The following is a 23,497-nucleotide window of genomic DNA, read 5'->3' on the forward strand; positions in this document are numbered from 1 at the left end:
TTATTTCTCTCTGATTATTGCCTTTTGTCAAAACTACAATAACTATACATGCAGGAATAAAAAACATCAGTCATTGTCTTGCTGATTATTGTCTTTCATTGAGACAATAACAACAATGGCTATGTTAGATAACAAAAACATCTTTCATTGTCCTTACATTGCACATCAGTTTTTGAATCGTTTGAATTTTGGGGTTTTTGTAATTCCTTCTAATATCCCACCTTTTCTTTCCGTGGTTTCTTTGTTGACCTTCGAGTGACGATGACTCTATCCTTGACACCCTCTCGGTCGATTTCGACAAATTGATTTTGCTTCACCCAAATGCTGTGTTGTTGTTTTGTGGTGTTTTCTGTGTGTTATCATTGCGGCTGTCAAGGTGTGTGAAATACGAATAACGACCGTGATATTAATGCCAAATCATTTCGCGATGCTCCATCCACAACTCAATCTTTCGGCTTCCTCGTTATGATTTTTTTTTCTCCCTTCACATCAATTTCTTTCATTTACCAAGATACTCTTCAGCACATGCAATTGAAGCCATCTTTGTCTATAATGTAGTATTTGACAATTCTCTTATCCTCCACCATCAGTTCCTCTTCTCATGGTATCTTTAAAGTGAGTTGAAATAGTGGTCAAAGAGTGATTTAAGGTTACTATGGCATGTTTTGTAAACATAGCTCTTTGGATCATTTCCTAGGCCAAATTGTATATATTTCCTGAAATGGGGTAAATGCATGGCTTAATTATTGGGCCTTATGTCGTCATCTTATAAAATGTAAAGTTTTAATTTTATCCATGTTATCCACACAGATTATAACAACACAATATCCCAAGCACCAATAGGACATTTTATATCCGGGTCGAGAATCAAACACAGCCTTGACAGCTCGAAGGGTAGTGTGCCATCAATGTACTATCCTGTCAGGACAGACTTCAAATCAGAAAAGCATTTTTCTGAGCAGACACATGATGTCCAAAGAATGGCTTTAAGGACACTGGAACCTTCTGAAGCTCAATGTCACCAACCTAAAGTAAATATGACGTCCAACCGTGGGGCTTGTGACCTATACTCAGTTATGTAAAATAGCTTGAGGAATATTATTGTAAGGCAATGAGATAACATTTCATAAACAATGAAAAAAAAATTACAGAAATTTATTGTACATCTTAATCAACCAAGCTTTGTCATAATCAGTCCGCAACGTTTTTTTGAGATATTTATTGTGCTATACAGTATATCATTTTTAGCCCTATCTCTCATTCATTTGTGAACAATCACGAAAAAAATTAAAGTATCCGGATCCCGATCCGAATCTTCACTAAAATCAAATCATCAATTTGTCCTTGTCATACACCCAACTCGTCAACCAAGTGTCGTCTGAATCCGTCCACAATATTTTAAACTAGAAGTAATGCCCGGCGTTGCTCGGGCTAGCAATAAAGCCTGGCATTGCCCGGGCTTTCTTGCAAATTTCCTGAATAGCTGTTAGCGGTTAGGGGTTAGCGGTAAGGGGTTAGCGGTTAGGGTTAGCGGTTAGGGTTAGTTGTTAGGGTTAGGGTTAGGGTTAGTTGTTAGGGTTAGGGTTAGGGTTAGCTGTTAGGATTAGGGTTTGCTGTTAGGGTTAGGGTTAGTGTTAGGGTAGCTAACCCTAACCCTAACACTAACCCAAACCCTAACCCTAACAGCTTGGCGTAGCGGAGGTAAACAGCGCCCGGGGCAAAGTGGAAATTTGCGTCCCCCGTAGGCCTTAAACTTGAGTGGATTTGAATGGAAAATCCCATAAGGGATATCGATTTATCGATTTTTTCGAATGTCGGAAGTGTTATGGAAAAAAATTTATAGCCAATGACCTAAGTTGGACCAAAAGCCATAATCGTACCGAATTTGAATGGAATCCGTTGGAGTTTGTGAAAATGCATCAAAACGAATTTTGAGGGGCCTCTTAAGGAAGACAATAATATCATTAGTATATGTGCCAAATCTTGTTTCATTTCATGTAGTAACAAAAATCTGATGGTGGAACAAAGAAAGGGGCGTGCCGAAATATTAATATAGATATCCTGCTATATTGTTGTGGGCCGAGGTTCGGTGACGATAAATGACCACGAGGTGGAGTAGTGGAGTCGTCTCCCACCGAACACCCGGAATTTAGGTCGTGACTCTCGGATAAGTCCGAGAGTTCACCGGTCCCTTAGCGGACCGTGGTCGCCAATATTTTGACGGTGTGGGGTAGGGTTAATTGCCTAATTTCAATATACCTAAATAACCACGTCTTCCAACTACTTGGGAAACCACACACTCGGCCGACTTTATCCGAATGGAGTCGCTATCACCGACTTGCATCCGGCATAACCGAGCGGAAGTTACCAAAGCTGCGCCGGACCAAATGAACAAATTACCGGCCCAAACGGCCTTACTATTTCTCAATATGCACCTTGCTAGGCCAATGAAAGAAAGCACGAACAACGAACTGGAACATTTAAAGGGAGCTTATTTTACATTAATCGGGAAGGAGACACAGAGCAGAGTTATCACGAATAAAGAAAATGTAATTTACAAGGAAAGGAAAACACATATACGATTCTACTTACAGATGGGGCCCACGGACACACACACACACACCCAAAAGAACTGGACCCATGGGTCTTTAGTTGGGCGAGCCGGGCCGGGTTACCTGTCCCGCCTCGTGCGGTCACACCGACCCGAACCACCACGGTGGGACACGAACCCACGACCCGAGGTCCATGGCCCACGACCCTGGCTGCTCGGTCACCAGACTTGCCCTCCAAAGGACCGCAGACCGCTCCAACCACGACCGTCTGCAGATCCGTCATTGACTACCACTCAGCCACGACGACAGACCGCTCGGGAATTGCCACGATCTCCTCTCTGCCGAACCCTGGTCCTAACAACCACTCTACTCTTCTGAGGTGGGAGGGGTCCCTTCTCCTTGCCACTCGCCTCCTGATTGGACGAGGGGTTGTCGGATGTCTCGTGGTCACCTCCCGATTGGCTGTGGCGTGCGTGTCATGCTCGCCCTTCGCTCATTCGCTGGAGGAAACGTCCATGCCCTGCATTTGGGCGGAGCCTCGATCTGAGGCGATGGAGGTTCTGCCCACGCCTTCAGTCAAAAACACGTGGGCAATGGCGACCGGGAAGAACGAGGGACGGTGGCGTTGTTGTCGTGGATGTAGTAGTAGTTGTTGTTGTAAAAGATGTAATAAACCTGACTAAAAATAACTCGTAGCGCACACATGACATTCCCATTAGGCCGAAGGAGATGGATTCTAACAATAAACACATACTTATTGAAATAACTGAACTACGAGGACTCTGGCTGCTTGTGTGAACAAGGTTTCCAAATTCGTAACACTACCCCCTCCCCTTTTTACAGACTCATCCCTGTGTCGTCAAATTTTTGTGTGCCATGCAGGTGTCGGTTCCCCCCCCCCCCCGCCCCACCGAGTACGTTTTACCTACAGATCCTTGAGTGCGACATTTGTATACATGTCCCAAAAATAAATAACCTAGTGCGCTACGTAACTAAACTAACAGACTTACACGGACAACTTAACTTCATTGCCGGTGCTAAGACAGACAACAGGTGGGTTGCAAAACTTATTTACATTTTTAACTATTTACACTAACCGTGGCCCAGGACCTGTGATCTGTGGAAGGAAAAAGTCATTGGTGCAGGAATGAACACACAAAAAAAAATGGATGCATGGGCTGCGCAAACGCAGTCCCCGTTGTGTGGCTGCCTGCAGGGCACTTGCTGGGAAACACTTCCTTGCAAACACTTGCTGGGATGGTTCTGGTGCACATGGTGAGTTGGTGACACAGGGGCAATGCAAACAAGGGCAAGCAGGCATGGGGTCAAGGCAAAGGCAGGCAAATGAAGGCAAGGCAAATACGGACCAGGAGGTGTAGCACAAACAGGCCGGCATATGAAGCTGGCCGGCCTCTGGTCTGGTCCGCGAGGTTCTGTGGAGGGAGTGCGGTGGTTTTGGCCGCACCGAAAACGGGCTCGGACCTACCCTACTGTCTCCCCCCAAACTATCGCCTTTGCCTGTCTCTTTCCATACCCACTCCCTTAGTTTGCAACAACAAAATTTAGACTTACCCTTTTTTCTTTTTTTTTAGTTTTTTTTTTCTTTATAATTGCTCGTACCTAACCCCCCTACTGTCTTTGGCCGTCTAACCTATCCTGTCCGTCGACTCCCAACCCCTAAGCTCCTTCCTGAGGGGAATAAGGGAGAGATTAGTGTCCTGCCTCGAGGACCAAAAAAGCCTCAGAACAGCCTCCTCATAATTCAGCAATCTTTCCCAAGGTGGGTCCAGCGGCCTACGGAGAGTGAAGGGATGGATGGTGCGAAGGGGTACATTTTTTTCCTGACTACCCTTGCATTCATTACACTTTAAACTATCCCCGGGGCTTTTCAACACGCCTGTCACTTTAAACTATTGGTTCTAACAACCACAATTCCCGTCGCCTGTGTTGGTGTCCATTATTAATTTGGGCCCCGCCCACAAATTTTCTCTCATGCCCTTGCACAATTTCTTGGCTGGGCAGCATGGCTCAACTGGCAGGGACTTCCGTCTGCCGAACTCCAACTATGGCACCCCCGGGCCCTGAAGCTGTCTCCGAGCCTACCTGCTCCCCATGAACGTGGGGGGGGGGGTGCCCTTCCTGGCATTGCCCCCCTTCCATGCCCACGTGGAATTTTGGTGCTCTGGGTCCCTTTCCGAGAGTCGCCCGTGCCCACTACACTATCCTGGTCCCTTGGACCCATGGCCTACTCTGGCGGACTAGTCCAGTGCCCGGGGTGCCCTCTCCTCAATACGCTCATTTCAACAGCCACCCACCCAGCCAGTCAATGGACTCCTGCACCCTTCAAAAAGGTTACGTGCCTTCTCTCACCACCAACAACAAAACGACGTCCTTTTGGTATATTTGACTAACCCACTAACTAACATTACACTGACCCCGGGGTCCCTTTGGTGGGATTCACTCCACCCCCCAATCATTTGTTCGCACCATGCACTCCACATTCACTCCATTCACACTTGGGCCCACTGTCCCACATTCACTCATTGTACGCATTGTTTTTTTTTTTTTTTAAATTCACTCACATCACTCAACACTGCCATTCTGCTAACTAAATTACCCTAACTAACTCGTGCTCCCCGTCATCCCTTCTCCTAATGCACTTTCCATTTAATTCTACTGCTAAGCTATGTCCCCACTACACATTCCATGTCCGTCCGTGTCTCCAAATCCATTTCTAAATCTATCCTAAATTCCCACAAACTTGTTCCACGGGCCCCATGGAGGACGGCTCATGCCCCTATGAGGCCGGTCTAACTATCGCTAAACCCTTCCTACGAACTCATGCTCCTTTGCCCAAGCAGGATGTTTACCACATCCCGGCCGGGGCCGTCTACTTGGAGCGAGGCCTTCTTTTATTTTTTCTTGCACCGCCAGGGCGGCGGTCTGCGACTCGCTCGTTCGTCCCTTCTGTCGAACGATACCTGGGGCCTTGTCGTCGCCCTGCGCATCACAACAAGCGCTCGCCTTCGCGGGTTCCGCCATGCGAGCCAACGCGCGCCGCTCGCACGTAATTTGCGCCGCGAGGTCCCCAGTGACGTCACCCGTGCACCGAACCTGCACGGTTTCCCATGCAGGCCCGCACGAGCGTATCGTCCCGGGAACCCGCTTATCGCCTTCCGCGAACAGAACACATGGCGCGCAGCACGTGGAGCTTCACACACGTGCTTGCATGTGGACCCGTCCGTTCCAAATTCGCCCAACCTTCATTTTAACCATGCACGTGCCGGTGTTGTACCACGCACAAGATGTTCCGGGCACGGCTTCCGATTGCGCAAACGTGCATGCTTGGGCCGTTCGCAAAACACGGAACGGACCTCGCATGCAGCATCCGGTGGAGCCGGCACTGACACCCAAACAACTTCGTGCGGCCTACCAGATTCGCCATTCAAGTCTCCCGTCTGGATCGGTCCGAATACCAATTCCATGCACGCACTCACACATGCCATGTTACTCACACCACTCGCACGTTTCAACACACTCGCACCACTCATACACTTTACCACACACACTGGGACAATCACATCGGGGATTCGTGTTCCTACAAGAAATCCCAGGGTTTCCATACCCCCAAGCTCCGCGTGTACCCGTTCACATCATACATCCGCTCGACCTCGCAAGGCCCGACCGGACTCGCCTGGTCACAGTCCACTTCGAGGGAGCATACAGTCTCCCTCTGTTCCTGAGGGAGGCTATCCTGATGCTCGCACCGGGTCACAAAACATTCCACCAGCTCAACCCAATTGTCCCACACTAACTCTACTTGTGTGTGTCCCTGTTCAGTTTCATGCAATTCGTCCCTCTCTTTTGTTTCCTGCGTCTCCGTCACCTCCTTTAATTTTTCCGTCTTCCCCTCGTGTCCGAGTTTACACGTCTCCCCTATTATTGTGGTGGCGTTGCTCGTCATCCCGACATCACCCGTCTCCATTGCGGGCCGAACACATTTCGCACTCCTGGTCGGTTCGGTCGCTCTGTGATGTGGTGCCGCCATTATGCTTTCCACCTCCTTCATACTCGCCCGCAGGTTCAACCCCATGCTCTGCATTTCCCCTCGCTGTGTTCGCATATCATCCCTCATGTGTTTGCATATTCTCGTCCATCATGCCTCTCATCACCTCCAAGAACCGTCCTATGTCAAATGACCCTGACGAAGCCGATTCACCTCGGTCGGGCGCGGATCCGCCAAGGGTCGGGAGGGACATTTGATGTGGGGGGGGTATTCGCCGCCATCCCCGCGCCCATTACTACCTCTGAGTTTGGTTGTGGGGGCATGTCTTCTTGCATGGGGGTGTCCTGGGTCACTGGTTCCTTTAAACTTACACCTAAACCCACCTGAGCCAGCTCATCTTGGCTCACCATGGTGCGTCTGAGAACAATTTAAAATACTGCTCTGTACACCCCTGATCCGAATCCCGTTAATTTCTCTACAGAGGCGGAGGGGCCGAATCGCACTCCTGAACACCAATTTGTTGTAATTGGTGTCCTGCAAATTTTCTGTGGAGGTGGAGGGGTTCGTACCCCACTCCTGACAACCAATTTGTTGTGGACCGAGGTTCGGTGGCGATAAACGACCACTATGTGGAGCAGTGGAGTCGTCTCCCACCGAACACCCGGAATTTAGGTCGTGACTCTCGGATAAGTCCGAGAGTTCACGGGTCCCTTAGCACGATATGGTTCCGAGAGTTCACGGGTCCCGAGAGTTCACGGTCCCTTAGCACAAGAGTAGTCGCCAATATTTTGACGGTGTGGGGTAGGGTTAATTGCCTAATTTCAATATACCTAAATACCCACGTCGTCCAACTACCGGGGAAACCACACCCTCGGCCGACTTTGTCCGAATCGAGTCGCTATCACCGACTCGGATCCGGCGTAACCGAGCGGAAGTTACCAAAGCTGCACCAGACCAAATGAACAATTTACCGGCCCGAACGGCCTTACTATTTCTCATTACGCACATTGCTCGGCCAATGAAGGAAAGCACGAACAACGAACTGGAACATTTAACAGGGGTTTATTTTACATTAATTGGGAGGGAGACACAGAGCAGAGTTACAACCACTCGACAACCACTCGTCCGATCTAATTGAAACTTGCCAGATATATTGCTGAGGACCTGAGGATGTTCCTTTTCAAGGTTTGATATTAATCGGACAAGTGCTTCCAAAGTTATAGCCATTTATTTACCAACCAATGACAAGACAGGTTGCTGCGTGGGCGTGGCCGATGGGGGAGGGGACCTCAGCCGCATTCCCCATTACGGGTTACAAGGTACGGACTTCCGGATAATGATGACCATGTATTCTAATAATTTCTCGATTTCTTATGTGCATTTATAGATAAACACAATGCCCCAAGTTATGATCGTTTGCATATTAGACGGTGCATAAATTTCGGTAACATCAGATCGAGCTGGTATGCTCCGAACTCGGAAGTAATTTTTTTTTTTTTGCACGAACGTTTTTGTTTTTTTCTCTTCTATTCTCTTTGTGTTTTTCCTTGCGATGACATTGCGAAAAGGCAAAATACGTTGGTGCTAATTGAATAATTGGCCATTAAAACTAATTTGTCAAATTTTAATGGCCTGTGTGTGTGTGTGTGTGTGTGTGTGTGTGTGTGTGTCTGTGTGTCTGTGTGTCTGTGTGTCTGTGTGTCTGTGTGTCTGTGTGTCTGTGTGTCTGTGTGTCTGTGTGTCTGTGACCGCTGTTTCTCGACAACCCCTGGTCCGATCTAATTTAAACTTGCCAGTAATATCGCCGGGGACCCGAGAATGTGCCTTTTCAAGGTTTGATATTAATCGGACAAGCGGATCCCAAGTTACGGCCATTTATTTATCAACCAATGACAGGACACGGTGCTATGACGTCACTATTGACGTCACAATTTATTTATTTATTTTTTTGCACGTACGGCCACGTACCTACGGGCCCGCACGTACGGGCATGTACTAGTATATATAAAAGTCTATATATATATATATGTATATATATATATGTATATATATATGTATATATATATATATGTATACATATACATATACATATACATATACATATACATATACATATACAGTATATATTTAAAAATAGATATGACCCACCCACATCTTTCACCTGTAAATGGAGGGAATAGCCAATCGGCTCTCACCTAAACGACTCCACTCAGGAAGCTTGGATTATATCAATGAGTGACCCCCCCCCCCAATACTTCTCGAGCTGAATAAGCTGCGTTAAGCAAACCAAGAAGACTTACTCAAGGTGGGTGCTCTGCAATATGTATATGTATATGAGTGTGTGTGTGTGTGTGTGTATGTGTGTGTGTGTGTGTGTGTGTGTGTGTGTGTGTGTGTGTGTGTGTGTGTGTGTGTGTGTGTGTGTGTGTGTGTGTGTGTGTGTATATGTATATATGTATATATGTATATATGTATATATGTATATATGTATATATGTATATATGTATATATGTATATGTATATATGTATATGTATATATGTATATATGTATATATGTATATATGTATATATATATATATATATATATATATATATATATATATATATATATATATATATATATATACATATGTTCTTTGTGGATTATGCAGTTTTATCCTTTGTGAGACGTAATCCGCGGTGATGTACCATGTGACACGTGCACGAACGAGCAGGCAACGTGGTGAATTATCTACAATGTTTATTTAATGGGAGATTAAACTTGGCGATGTCTCCAGAGTTGTTCTGCATTTCACAGCAACTCTTTTTTTTGGATAAAGTTATTATTTGAACAAAATCATTCAGTTTCATTCACTGCTGCTGGCACGGTGAAGACCGGCTTTAAAGTGAAAGGGATCCTATATGGTATGCAGCTGCAGCCTGGCCCACCATTCCTTATGAGCCATTTAATTGGAGTGCTTGCTTGAGTGCTTAAGCCACCTGCCGAGCAGTCTCCAGTGGATAGCGGTGCAGTTTGTGCCCTGATCGTGACGTACAGTTGGCAGTCGCTGCAAGGGTGAGGTACATGATTTACCAAGGTTATGTGGTTTCTTTTTGTGAGTTTGAAAGCAAAATATATTTGATAACATCCGATTTCCGAGCCATTTGCCATATAAACGTGTTTTCTAAATTACAGAGCCAAATATTTTTTCCGCCCATCACATGAAGATTGGCCGCTGTTTATATAGATTAATGTTTCTGCACATCTCCTTCAAACATTGATAATGCGATGTTCTTTTAAAAAAAAATTTTATTGAAATTCCTCCAAAACAAGGGTGAAAGCTACTTCAGGTTTTTGGGTTGTATACATTCGTACTGTAGTCAGTAATCACATTAACTCTAATCTGCCGATGCCTGAGGCCTAAGTCACATTTGCTCTACGGCGAGGATACGATGGCCGTACGCCCTGTGAATTGACAAACGTGCGGCGGCCGCAGAGTTTCTGAGGTGGCCTCAGGGTGGCCCTACGCCGTTTGGCTATATTTTTCAGGCCGTAAGGTCGCCGTGGAATTATAACGCGGAGTTATAACTTTTTTTTCATTTCTACGTTCGCCGTAGCAATTCGACAAGCCGAAACAAAAGAACTGGTAAAAAAAAGAAAAAAGAACCCCCTCGTTACCGTCCGTCTGGCCGCACGTTCGCCTTAGGGTCCACCTGTGGTCGCTCTGCGGTCGCCTTACGGGCACCTTGCGTCTGCCTTGAAAATTCTATGGCCGCCGCAGGGACGTCCTAAGGTCACCATGCGACATCAAATCAAAGACCGTACGGCACCCCTACGTTTTCGGTCTCCACAATTTCTAAATACGCCGTGCTGCTCCTCGAAAAATAAAACATATGTGACTGCTACATTGTGTGACCGTGGAAATACTGCGGCCGCCGTATAATTGCTAGTGGCCGTAGATTTTGGAGACCCCACGGCCGCTGTGGCAAATCTGACTTCGGCCTGAAGAATTGCCGATATCAGCTAAGCACGGAATGCCGTGTGTGTGTGTGTGTGTGTGTGTGTGTGTGTGTGTGTGTGTGTGTGTGTGTGTGTGTGTGTGTGTGTGTGTGTGTGTGTGTGTGTGTGTGTGTGTGGTGTGTGTCCCATCCTCACTCCGCCCCCGCCTAATACAGAGCAGCACCCTCCCACACATCTCTCGCTCTCTCTCCTTTCTCCGGACGTGCCTGGGCGGAGATTATGTCTGGACGGTATTTATCTTTGGGTGGTGTTTGTCTCTAGGCGTATCTGTGTTTGTTTTCAGATGTGTCCGAGTGGTGTTTGTCTCCAGACAGCTTAGCTCTGGACTTATCTGGGCGGTGTTTTTCTCCGGACACGTCTGGGCGGTGTTTTTCTCTGGACAGCTTTGCTCCAGACTCATCCAGATGGGAGTTTGTCTCCGGACAGTTTAGCTCCAGACCTGTCCGGCGGTGTTTATGTCCAGACAGGTGTTTGTCTATGGATGCATCCGGGCAGTGTTTGTCTCCGGACGCGTCCGAGTGGTGTTTATGCCCAGACGAGAGTTTGTCTCCAGATCTGTCCGAATGGGAGTTTGTCTCCAGACATCTTTTCTCCAGACGCGTCCGGCCGGTGTTTGTCTCCGAACATGGCTGAACAGTGTTCATGTCCGGACAGGAGTTTGTCTCCAGACATCTTTGCTCCAGACGCGTCCGGCCGGTGTTTGTCTCCGAACATAGCTGAACAGTGTTCATGTCCGGACAGGAGTTTGTCTCCTGACATATCCAGGCAGTGTTTGTCTCTGGGCAGTGTTTGTTTCTGGACTGCGTTTATCTCCGGACATGTCCGGGCGGTGTTTGTTTCTGTGCGGTATTTATAGTACGACTGGTAGAAAATGGATTTCAGACATTATTTTGTTTCCATCTTCACTGTTATTCTATGCAAAATCATTTTATGAGGCTGTGTGAATCGTAATTAACGCTACACCGCAGTCTGCCTTCCCTTCCCCCAAATCTCCTCACTCTCCCCCACCCCTCTCTCACTCCCCCCTCCCCCCCCCCTTCTCAGTATTCCCATCAGCAAAGCGACGGGTGGTATTTCCTAGTGGCATAATATTAAAGTGGATATGGAAGGACAAAGGGAGGTAAATATTCCACATTTAATGAAGTAATGAAGAAATAATATGTAATGATTTAAGAATGCCATCTTGCTTTGAATAAAGGGAGAGGAGAGGACAGAATTGGGGTGGAGGGCAGAGAGGGAACAGAGTGTTGGGAGAGGGGTTGTTCAGGCTTTGTGGGGGATTGAAGACTTTGGGTGGGGAGAGATTTGAAGACTTGGGGTTGTGAAGGGGGATGTGTACTTGGGGTACTGGGGGAATTGAGGACTTGTGGTTATGAGGAGGGGTTTCGGACTTGTGGTGGGTGGGGAAACGTGAGGACCTGGTGTTGGTGGGAGAGAGGTGAGGATTTGTGGTTCCGGGGGGGGTTGAGTACTTGGGGTTGGGGTGTAGTTGAGGACTTTGGGTGGGGAAGGGGTTTGAAGACTTGTGGTTGAATGGGACTGTTGAGGACTTGGGGATGGGAGGGGGAGGGATTGAGGACTTGGGGTTGGGTGAGTGGGGTGGAGTAAAAGGTTTGGGGTTACGAGAGGGGATTTTGGGGTTGGGGGCGAGGAGTTGAGGATTTGTAGTCGGGGGGGGGGGGGTGCTAAGAGTTGAGGAGTTGAGTTGGGTGGTAGTGAGGCGGTATTTAATCAAGCACCATCTTTAGGGAGCACATAGCTCAACAATATTAAATTCCCATGAAATATTTAACTGTTCTCTGCATACTATTGTTGAAGTCACATTTTACATTATGTATAATTCCCACGTATACCTGCTCCTTATATTGTATGATTAATACATCGTGAGTTGAAATTTTGCACACTTGTAGACTATTCCTGAAAATTTCTTTTTAACCTTGATACAAGTAGTGTAGACACAGGCCAAAGCTATTTAGCGCAAAGCACCTGCATCAAAGCCACATTCCATCATGTGTTTATATGCAATTGTAAAAGCTTCAATGAATGAAACAACTGCATGATGTGAACTGCAATAATAGTCCCAAAGTACACCACCGTCCATTTGCCCCAAAACGGGGGGGGGGGGGGAACATCACTATGAATAATGCAGCTTCACAAAAGGAAATAATTACACGCTCTTGATATGGCGTCCTACTTTGATATAGGATATAAATCACATTGAGTGGTGCGGGTTGAGATGTAATGGCATTTTTGATTCTGAATGACTAAGCAACATCACCGGAGGGAAGTTTTTGACGCAATGTGTGAAAAATGGAGACAGATTAACTCTGACACGTGTCAAAATCTTGTACAAGAACGACCTCAGTTGCTTTTTAGTGCAATCCATGATAATGTTGGCCTTGCGAAGTGCGACACAACGTGAATGGTGAGCCAAATCCTTGTCATAACCTATGACCTTTACTGTACATTTGAATATTGTGATTATCGCATATTATATTTATGACCTTGATATCTAGCTCATTCCCTGTGTATTGCTGCTGTGCCCCGGCAGGCCCTGAAGGCTGCAATCTCTTCATCTACCACCTGCCACAAGAATTTGGAGATGCGGAGCTGACCCAGATGTTTCTCCCATTTGGCAATGTCATCTCTTCCAAGGTGTTCGTAGATCGTGCCACCAACCAGAGTAAATGTTTTGGTATGTTCGTCAGTAGCAGCAGGGGTATTACTTCGGGTGGCGAATGCTAATTCCATATTTTGTGGACTATGATTTGAGACCAGGATCATGATGGTTTTTTAATTTTTTTTTTTTTTGCTAAAAATCTAAATCAAAATGCTAAAATCAAAATCTAACATCGGTTTTCCGATAACGAGTTTGAGAATTTGGATACAAAGCTTTCTCTCTTTCTCATATATGTCAACCTGCATCACTTGTTAACACATATTGGACTGAGGATCCGATTACAACTTTGGCCTGCTGGTTGCATCATTACTGAGGAGCATCTGTGCCACTGAAGTGGTGCTCCCGCACATTAAGCAGGGATATGAATTTGTTCAGGGTACCGGCAACAACAGCCTATCAGCATTAGTTACTTGTACAAGTTGGTAAAATTTTGAAATCATTAGTTGATGCTCGTAGACCAACTAATGTTCGTTAATGTCCACCAACGAATTAACGTCCACCAATTATACATTAGTTGGTGGACCTTAATTGGTGAACATTGAAGATCATTAGTAAGGTGGTGGACATTGAACATTAATTGGTGGACATGAAAGTCACCTGCATTAGTTATTGGATGTTAAAGATCATTTGCTATTTGGTGAACATTAAAGATTGCTTGGTGGATGTTGAAGTTACTAGAATTACAATAGGTATTAGATGTTAAAGATCATTAGTTGGTCTGCCAGCATTAGTTGGTGCCAATGGACCATCGAATGATCTATAATTAATCATCTGATCATTAGTTGGTCAACTAGCATCTGGGTCCAAGAGCATTAGTTGGGGGACGTTAAAGATCCCACGGTGTCCTCTTTGGGAAGGACACCATGAGGTATTCAATGTCCACCAACTAATGCTATTAAACGAAGCAGCTAGTATAACTTCGCCCTCTGTGGGACAGCACACCCATTGGTGCAACACTCTACCTGCGAAGCACCGATCCATCAGTTTATAATCGGGTCAAGAATCAAACCCAGACTTGACAGTTCAAAGACAAGTGTGTTCATTCTGCACCATCCTATCACAATAATCTTCAGTTGTACCCAAGGTTGCATTGAGTGTGCAGAATTGTGCTTTGTTTAGTATTCCGTGGAACACAAGTTTCAAACAGAAAGTTATTTTTGAACACTTTTATTGAATAAAGCTCTAGGCACCGACTGATTCAATATAGGTTGACATTCAAACAGGCACCCTGTTTGTTGTGCAGTCAAGTTTCATGTGAGTTTTCCATCATCCATGTATATCCCAGGACAATGAAATTGTCTCACCATGAAAGATAGGTGGCTGACATTGATAAAATCTGCTTCATTACTTAGGGGGGAGGTTTTCTTACAGAAATTACATTGCCTTGCTGTAATAAAGCATCATGAGTCTGTCGCAGATGTGGTCCTACTACTTATTGGTTTAGGACATCTTTTGTGTAATGCTAGGTTGTTAGGTTGTTATGTTGTTTGTTTATTTATTTATTTATTTATTATAACATCAAGGTGTGACTTGGATGCATCACTTCAGTATCTCTTTACCTGTTACAGGCTGAATTGTCCCTCGTCAATAAATTTTCAGCCCAGACAAAACAGAATATTCTCATTGAACACCAAGGAATGTATATTGTGTTATCAATGCAGGTTTGTGGCCAAAAGAAAAGCAAATGTTGTCCAGTCATGGTGATGTCACATTTTATTTTGAAGCACAGATCTATCTACTCGTGGTCATTTAGGAATGTCATTTCGATCATTTGGGGTGCCGGTGGTTTGCGGCTCCCTCTGCAATAGGAAAGCAGGTCCTCATCCTGATGTATCAGATTACAATGATCTTCACCATTTGGGACACCTCTTAAACCTACAAGCGGAGTGCAGCTTCCTTCTAGGCTTTATTAAGTTCCAACACTGCTCTTCCATCTCTCCTTGTGTGTGTTGCAATTAGATCTAACTCGAAGAGTCGTATCCCCAGGAACCTAATAATCCTACCTGATTCGAAGTCTCTCACCTGTCGATAAGCACACCATGTACATGTGTTTGACACCCTGAGTGAATAACCCCATGAATGCAGTGACCACCAAATTCCATCCAATGATAACCTTTTAACCATTACATTTGGTCACCCTGGTTTCCAAGACATGTTCGATGGGACTTTCCCTTTTATGAACGTTTTTATTAATCTTGTTGAGTAGTTTTAGCATCCAGCGCACGCACACCATTTTCATTTGAATTTCATCGTGCACGATGTCCTGCAGGCTTTTGAAACTAATTCCAGTAATTGTTTCAAGTTCAACGAATGTCATTCGCAGATTCTTCATCATCATTGCAACTTCAGTGGTACTTTCGATATCCATACAGTTGATGGACCCAACTTTTAGAAAGGGTACTGTTGAAATGCCCTTCTTAATATCGAGTTCAGAGGTCATGGAAGGTTTTTCTACAGAGGTTGCAGTTTGTCTTTCTGCACACATTTTATTTGAGTGCCCTTAACTTGCGCTTAATACTTCAAAATTCAGATCCTTTTAAATAAGGATATGTGTTGTGCATTGGACTTGGGCCTGGGACTTGGATTCAGAGATGTGATTTAAGTGTAGTAACTGGCAAATAATCCTTCAGATTAGATTTTATAGACATGCTTCTACTGGATGAGTTTTAACTCTAACCTGGTGTAATTATTTGTAATTTTCCACTCAACCCACCCCCTTCTCGCAGGCTTTGTGAGCTTTGATAACCCCAGTTCTGCGCAGGCCGCCATACAGGCCATGAACGGTTTCCAAGTAGGAACAAAACGCCTCAAGGTACAGCTCAAGAGGCCTAAAGACTCAAGTCGCCCTTATTGAGCCTGTGGAGTTTGCACCGACCAACCCTGGTAATCCAACATCGATGTACCTCTTGGATGCCAATTTACGATTATCTTGTGAGATCACCGTTGCCATGTGGTTATTTATCTGCAATTTTCATACAGCTTGAGGAATTGTATCCTGCTCTTTCTGACCCAGGGCCTGATGCTGGGGTCTGGAGGCCAACAGCACTCAACCACACAACTGCCAGCTTGATGACTGGTGGTACCGCTGCCTAAGGGGCCTTCAAACTGCTGCGGAAGGCCAATGCTTGGTGCCCGGTCCTAGTCCCAGCCTCACCGGGAAGTCCCATGTCCTGGAACCAGCCTTTCTTCCCTGCGAAGCCGTCATTCCTTAGATCATAGCGGACCAAAGGACCAAAGTTTTTACTAAAAAAAAAAAAGAAGAAGAAAAAAAAAAAGCAAAAAAAAAAGGATGCTTCGTCGTGCTTTAAGCCGTAGGCCTTGCAAGCCGATGGGGAATTGTAAAGGCCGAAGGATTTTTAAGCCCTTGGGTTGTGGCTGCTTCGTTTAATTACATGGCGAGCTGGATTGTCCAAGCTCTGCTGGACCAAACCCACAGCCACAGTTCCCTCACGGTCATCTTCTGCTGGTGCCCCCTAGCCGAGGATAGTAAAAGAACACAACGTCCGAGGTGGCTTTATTTATTTATTTTTTTCCCCACCCGAGTTTGGAAGGAACAGATTGAGGCCGTCTGGTGTCGGTCATGGCTCGCTCGGTTCGATTCCTACGTGGATCTGTAGGGGGCACCAACGGTTGGTGTTTTTTCCTCTCCCGCCTCAATCTAAGTGGACTGAGTGGTGACGCCATGCACACGAACTACCAGGTGGAAACCGAGTCGAAGAGGATGTAAACTAATAAGGATTTTATTTTGGGAAACCTCTGAGTTTCTTCAATTCCCTGTCGTTAGGTTTTAGCGACCGGGCCTAGCCTGTAGCGGCGTATAAACCTATAGAGTAGTTACATTCCATAATTTTACGATTTTCTTCATTAAGAGAAAAACGCGTGCCAGCCAAGATGATTTATCTGAAGAAGATGAAAAAGAGTTGCGAACACGGATAGTTGTGTACATATCAGCCACCCTTACCCCCCATTGCATTATTTAAAACCGTGTATTATTATGATTATTATTATTATATTCAGCGCTTGGCGTCTCCTCGGTGCCTGGAGACCGGATATTGGGCACGGGTGGTGGAGGCCTGACAGCCCAAATTCTGTGTAAATAACCCTTTGTCTCTGCCACGCACGACAAATAAAGCACATTTGAAGTGACGTTTTTGAGCCCGTGTATTGTTTAAGCCTCTTTACACCCACATGACTGCTGCAGTACACCTATTCCCTTGAAACCAGGTTGGGGGGGCTTTCCTAATCGGAGGACCACAACAGCTATTGTTAAAATTGTTGCAGGCTGGTTTTATGCTGAGTGATGTGTTAGTAATTTAAACAACACATATGCAAATAAGTAATAGAACAAATCATTACTTCCTCCACTGAAGGTGGACAGTGGTTATGTTTTCACCTCTGTTTGTCTGTCTGTCTGTCTTTTTTTTTATTTGTTTTTTTTGTTTGTTTGTCTGTCTGTCTGTCTGTCTGTGAGCAGTATATCCCAAAAAGTTATCGAAGGATTCTGACAATTTGGTGGACAAGTTGGGTGTGTGACGAGGATTAACTGATTAGATTTTGGTGAAGATCCAGATCTGAATCCGGATATGATAATTTTTCAACTGATTCTTCACCATTGAGAGATAGGGCCCATAACGATATATAGCACAGTATCTCAAGCAGTTATGGACGGATAAAACTTTATGGATGAGTTGGGTTGGTGACAAGAACAAGCCGATTGAATTTTGGTTCAGGTCCAGATCCAGATCCGGCCAATCAGTGGGATATAAAACGTAAACTGTTCAGTCTGGCAGAGGTAGGCGCTATACCGAGTGCCATTCTAGTTATGACTGTTTTTACTGTGGATATAAAAATGATTGTAATATAACGAAATATCCTAATTGTTGATACAAAAGTAACATTGAAAATAATATGCATTTTAACAATAGTCATAATGGTAAAAGTAATTTTCAAGTAACTTTCCTAATGTAATTTCTGACATTTGCTTCCATTTGATGAGAGTGGCCATCCATCCATCCATTGGAACCATACTCTGTACAGAGCGTTGGTGCTACCTAAAGAAGTCTCCTTGGCAATTGGACACAATCCTGGACAGGTCACCACTCCAACACAGGATACCAGCAAGCTGGCACTCATTTTGCCAACCTCAGAAGGATGACAGGCAGAGTCTACCCCCAGCTGGTATTAATTGAACAGCCAAGGGGGATTTTAACTCAGGACCCGAGGATCCCAAGCCTTACTGTTAAGCCAACACCAGGCATAGAGTGGCCATGTTTGGTGGAATTCATGTTGTTTATTTTCTTAAGTTGTTTTCAAGTTCATTGACAACAGCGACATAAAATACTGGACTAAATATCACCACAGGGGCCAGATTAAAACATGTCATGGGCTGTATCTGGCCCATGGGCTGGAGGTTCTCCATGAATACTTCAGTGTTTAGCTAAACTTTGGCAGTGGTCATGCCTTGTGTTAATTTATCGTTCTTTCTTCGACTTTGTGTAAGTAATAAATATAATTTTCGACACTAAGGAGGTTATTTATCTATTACATGCAATAATTGGCAGAATATGGGGCCCCCACCACTCGCCGGTTTACCCTACAACCACCCCCTTGTGGACAATCCCACCAACCTTGCATTACTCCTCTCAAACTTTTCCTCTTCTTCCAACCTCCAATTACCTTCTTTCCTTTCTCCCTCCCCTCTACCACCTCCACCCTTTCATATTTTCCCCCCTTAATTTAACCCACCAGCATCTTCCAAATGTATAATATGTAGATAGTAGATGACACCAAAATAAAATACAAGGTTTGTGCTGTTTTTTTTTCTCCATATTTTCATATTTCAGTCTCTGTCTTTTCCTGCATTCAAACTATTTGCTGATGAAGCTGGAACACAGAATCAGTCATCCAGGAATAATGCTTAAAATTCAAGTATGCACACTTCTCCTTTGGGATTTATTATATACATAGACAAAAGTTTTTACTATGCATATAATAAACCCCAAAGGGGAAGTGTGCAAACCAGAATTTTAAGTGTGTGTGTGTGTGTGTGTGTGTGTGTGTGTGTGTGTGTGTGTGTGTGCGTGCGTGCGTGCGTGCGTGCGTGCGTGCGTGCGTGCGTGCGTGCGCACATATATATATATATATATATATATATATATATATATATATATATATATATATATTCAAGGTGGTTGGGATCAATAATTATTGGAAGAAAAAGCACAGCCCATAGCCATCCAAGAATTGCAGCAAGTAGGCCAACCATTCCATTGATTTTACAACAAACTACAACAGCACTCTGGAGTACATACCTCCACCAGGCTGAACAGTTTACATTTTGTATCCCACTGATAGTGATCTGAATCCAGACCTGAACCAAAATCTAATCAGCTTGTTCTTGTCACATAAAAACTCATCCACCAAGCTTTGTCATTATCTGTCCATAACGTTTTGAGCTATCCTGCTCACATACGGACACAGACAGACAGACAGGGAAGAAAACATAACCTCCATCTATCTACAGTGGCAAAGGTTATTAGAGAAAGCAGACTTGGTCTCATTTGTCCCATGATCTTTATTACCCCATTAACCTCCCCGAACCCAACCATCTTCCCTGGTCGTTTCAATGTTATCCTACCCTCCTCCCTTTCCTCTTATCCTGTTCATTAATTCCCTTTGTGTTTGTCCCACTGTCAGATCTACTTTGCTCTTCCATGAGCCTCACTCCTGCAAAGAAAAAAAAAAAAGAAGCAACTTTCCATACGAAACTCACAAACTTCCTCAGGCCTTTGCAGTACCAGATCTGACACATGACTGTTTTATTGTCCAGGCTCATGAAAGTGTAAATGTGTATATATATATATATATATATATATATATATATATATATATATATATATATATATATATATATATATATATATATATTTATATATATATATATATATGTATATAAATATTTTATTGTCCAGGCTCATAAAATTGAGGTGATAGAGACAAGACATGCGAACAGTGGGATATATAGACATTGAGGCTGAAAAAAGTGAGTATAGGGAGGAGAGGCGAGTTGAGGGATGATGGTACGTGAGTGTAAAAGGGAATGTTGGAGATGATGTGAATGCCAGGGAGCTGCAAAGGAGGGAAGTGTAATTGGATGCACATATAGCGACGCGATTCTACAAGCAAAAGAAAGGAGGCAGAGAGAAGTGTTAGTGAGCTTACAGAATGGACTTTGGAAGTTTGACAATGAAAACGTTACCCAATGCAGTTATTCTGAAGGGGTTCCAGTGGAGCTGTGGCCTCATAAGTGCAAGACCAGACAGGATGTAGTTTAATAGAAAACTGAGAGGCTTCCAATTTAGTCTTTGTTTGGTCACCTTTGATAATCTAAGGGGACATCTCTTATCTCATTTACAGATCTGCTACCCACTTGTGAGAAAGCAGTATTTGTGAGTACTCTCTAGGATCTAGACTACGGTGCATCCATGAAACTTGTATCTGGCTGCTGTTTGGCTTTGCATTCGTCTTCTTGAAATAGGAATAGTTACATGGGCCATTCAAAAGGTTATCCGGTCGAAATACTCACAATCGTTCAATGTACGACAAAAAAGTATAACGAGGTGTAATATATAAATAAAATTGCATTTCTATATATTCTTACTAACTGCACATACTTATATATTTAAAATTTTACACGGTTGCATGTTGTTTGTAAAACATGTTGAATACCTCCACGTCGGCGATCGCTCAAGTGCAAAGCATGCCGAGTGTAATTTATTATATAATAAAACAAGCAGGGGTATCCAGCGTTGTCTGGTGTTGCCCAGTCTATATTTTTTGTGGGGCCTAAAATACTTCCCTACACACACTAAGGAATGGGGTCAGGAATCATTTAGTATTACCTTTCACAATGTGGTCCACCTAAAGATTGATTAAAATATAAAAATCCAACTTGTTTTTTCAAAATTTTCAAAACCTGTTTTTGCCTAAAACACTCCCTGGCACTCGATGATGAACCTCTGAAAATTTGACGAAGACCCTTTTGGCCATCTCTGAGAAATATGGCAACACTTACAGACGGACAAACGGCTTTTATTGTATAGATTTGGAGAAACTTTATGTCATTTTAATCAGAGAAATCATGACCTTTCTTCATGTAAGATCCTCATTGCCTGACATGTTCTTCTGTCTCTCGAAAATGGCTCTCACAAGAAAACTAGAAAGTAGTCGGACGGCATGGAATAAGTTTTGTCGAGTACTGACATGTCATTTTTTTTTTCTTTTCGGTCAATTACACTTATAACATGTCAAATCATGCCTCGACTCTCAATGTCGTCTTCTCTTTTGCATCCAATCCTCAATGTAGTCTCATTTTCAGTTTCCTCTTCTTAATGTAGTCTTCTCTTTCGTGTCCTCTCAATGTAGTCTCCTCTTCTCAATATAGTTTTCACTTTTATTTCCAATTTTCAATGTTGTGTCCTCTTTAGTCTCCTCTTCTCAATCTAGTCTCCTTTTAAGTCTTTTAATGTAGTCTCCTCTTTCTAGTCTCTTCTTAATATCACCTCCTCCACTCAGTCTCTTCTTCCTCCTCATTCCCGCCCTGGACTCAAACTTCGGTGCCGACAATTCACCAAAACCATTTTCTTGTTATCTTGCCAAAACGAAGTTTTTGCAAGATATGTTAGTCAGCTTGTATGTTTGTTTGTTTTTTTGTTTGTTTGTTTGTTTGTTTGTCTGTAATCACGTATAAAAAATTCTGCAGAGCACAGTTAACATTGGAAATTTTTGTAACTTCGCATATCAGAGGCCTATAGAGGTCCCTTTCAGTGCACAAAATTTTGAAGGTCAAGGTCAAAGGTCAAGGTCACTGTCGCAAATCAGGGGAGTCAACGAAACCCTTATTTTTTTCCGTAATTTTGATCGGATCGTCTTCAAACTTCATGGGAATATAGTTCATGTTCTGGCGCTCAGCTGATTAATTTTTGGTGGCGATTGGCCTTGACCTTCATGGTTAGCGCCTGAGGTCAAACATATTTGACCCCAAGGTCAAATTTTCAAGTTTTAGGAACCATATCGTGTAGTACCTCAAATTGAACACCTCGATGAGTGCTTTATAGATATGTCAAGCTTGAGACATTATGACGTCATTTGGTGACGTTATGAGGAAAACGCATATTTTTCATGGTTACTCTGTAGAACGATTCTCATCGGAATCTCTCGTAGGCAGATATTCCTCAAGGAGTCGCTCCTGGTGGATAGCAGCTCTGTTCACCTCAGTGTGACCTTAAAGAAGTCACACGTGGTCACCTTTTGGCAAGATACGGGTCACCCTGCGGGTGACATTGTTTTTATTTTTTTTTATGTTTTTTCATCTTCGGTTGTAAAATAATACAATCCAAAACGCATCCAAATATAAATAGTTGGTGGGGTTGCTGTAATCATTGTTGTGATGGTCTATTTTACCCATCAATGGAACTGCAATGCATTCATTTTGCCAATAAGAAGTTTTGTCTTATGCAAGATTTGACATTATATCTTCAGGTGCACGTGCTTTTGGCTCCCCATAAGCTGAGATAATGGTTAGCCATTTTGGAGATTACGGTGGACAACCATGTAATTTGACTTTGTCTATACACAGTACACTTATTACTAGCTTTGAAACTATATGTTCTCCACAGCATTTTTGCTTGAAAGGCTTTAGACAAGACGAATGTGATGAGAATTCAAGAAATCTTTTAATGCTTCACCCCCAAAACACCATGCTTTTCAGTGTGCCAGTTTTGATGTTTTTGAACTTTAAATTATTATTTTAAAATATTTTAGTCATACAAAGGCCTTCCATAAAAGCCACCTTCCCAAGCCTTATATACTTGTTTAATCTGATCGATGTAAACTTTTTCAATCTTATACTCTACCCACTTTTGGTAGTGCTTAATGGTAGCAGTCTGGGCAGTCCTCTCTTCTTTCTTCCTGCTTCTCTGTTCTCGACTCGAGAAAAGCTGCCACTGCTCGATAATCCTTTAAACCGTCACACAAATTTTAACTGAGAATCAATAAACTCATCTGATATCGCTCAAGGGAAGGAGAATTGAGAAAGTGTTGGAGAAACTCTCTTTGCTGGTGGGATTCCAGACTGCTATACTGTGGATGCTTTGTCAAAATAGTAAAGTGGTATATGATGGAATTAAGGATTACTTATGATGCTGGGGTAAGAGATTTGTGGTGGCTACTGTGCTTTGGTAGTTGTGGTTACTGTTTTG

The 23,497-nt window shown here is 43.9% G+C and overlaps 1 protein-coding gene across 8 annotated transcripts in view; it reads left to right on the forward strand.

The window, feature by feature from the left end:
* Window positions 1–17,384, forward strand: part of LOC147027869 (CUGBP Elav-like family member 3) — a 404,118-nt gene extending 386,734 nt beyond the window's left edge. For all 8 annotated transcript variants that reach the window (XM_085877579.1, XM_085877580.1, XM_085877581.1 and 5 more), the window contains exons 11-13: window positions 13,110–13,253; window positions 15,965–16,121; window positions 16,252–17,384. In XM_085877579.1, the coding sequence (XP_085733705.1) occupies window positions 13,110–13,253; window positions 15,965–16,092 (272 nt within the window). In that variant the 3' untranslated portion in view covers window positions 16,093–16,121; window positions 16,252–17,384. The remainder of the gene's footprint in view (window positions 1–13,109; window positions 13,254–15,964; window positions 16,122–16,251) is intronic.
* Window positions 17,385–23,497: the final 6,113 nt, after the last annotated feature.

This window comes from Eptatretus burgeri, chromosome 4 (assembly GCF_056783735.1).
Source record: "Eptatretus burgeri isolate ZD-2024b chromosome 4, Ebu_testis_v1, whole genome shotgun sequence".
NCBI classification, from domain to species: Eukaryota; Metazoa; Chordata; class Myxini; order Myxiniformes; family Myxinidae; genus Eptatretus; species Eptatretus burgeri.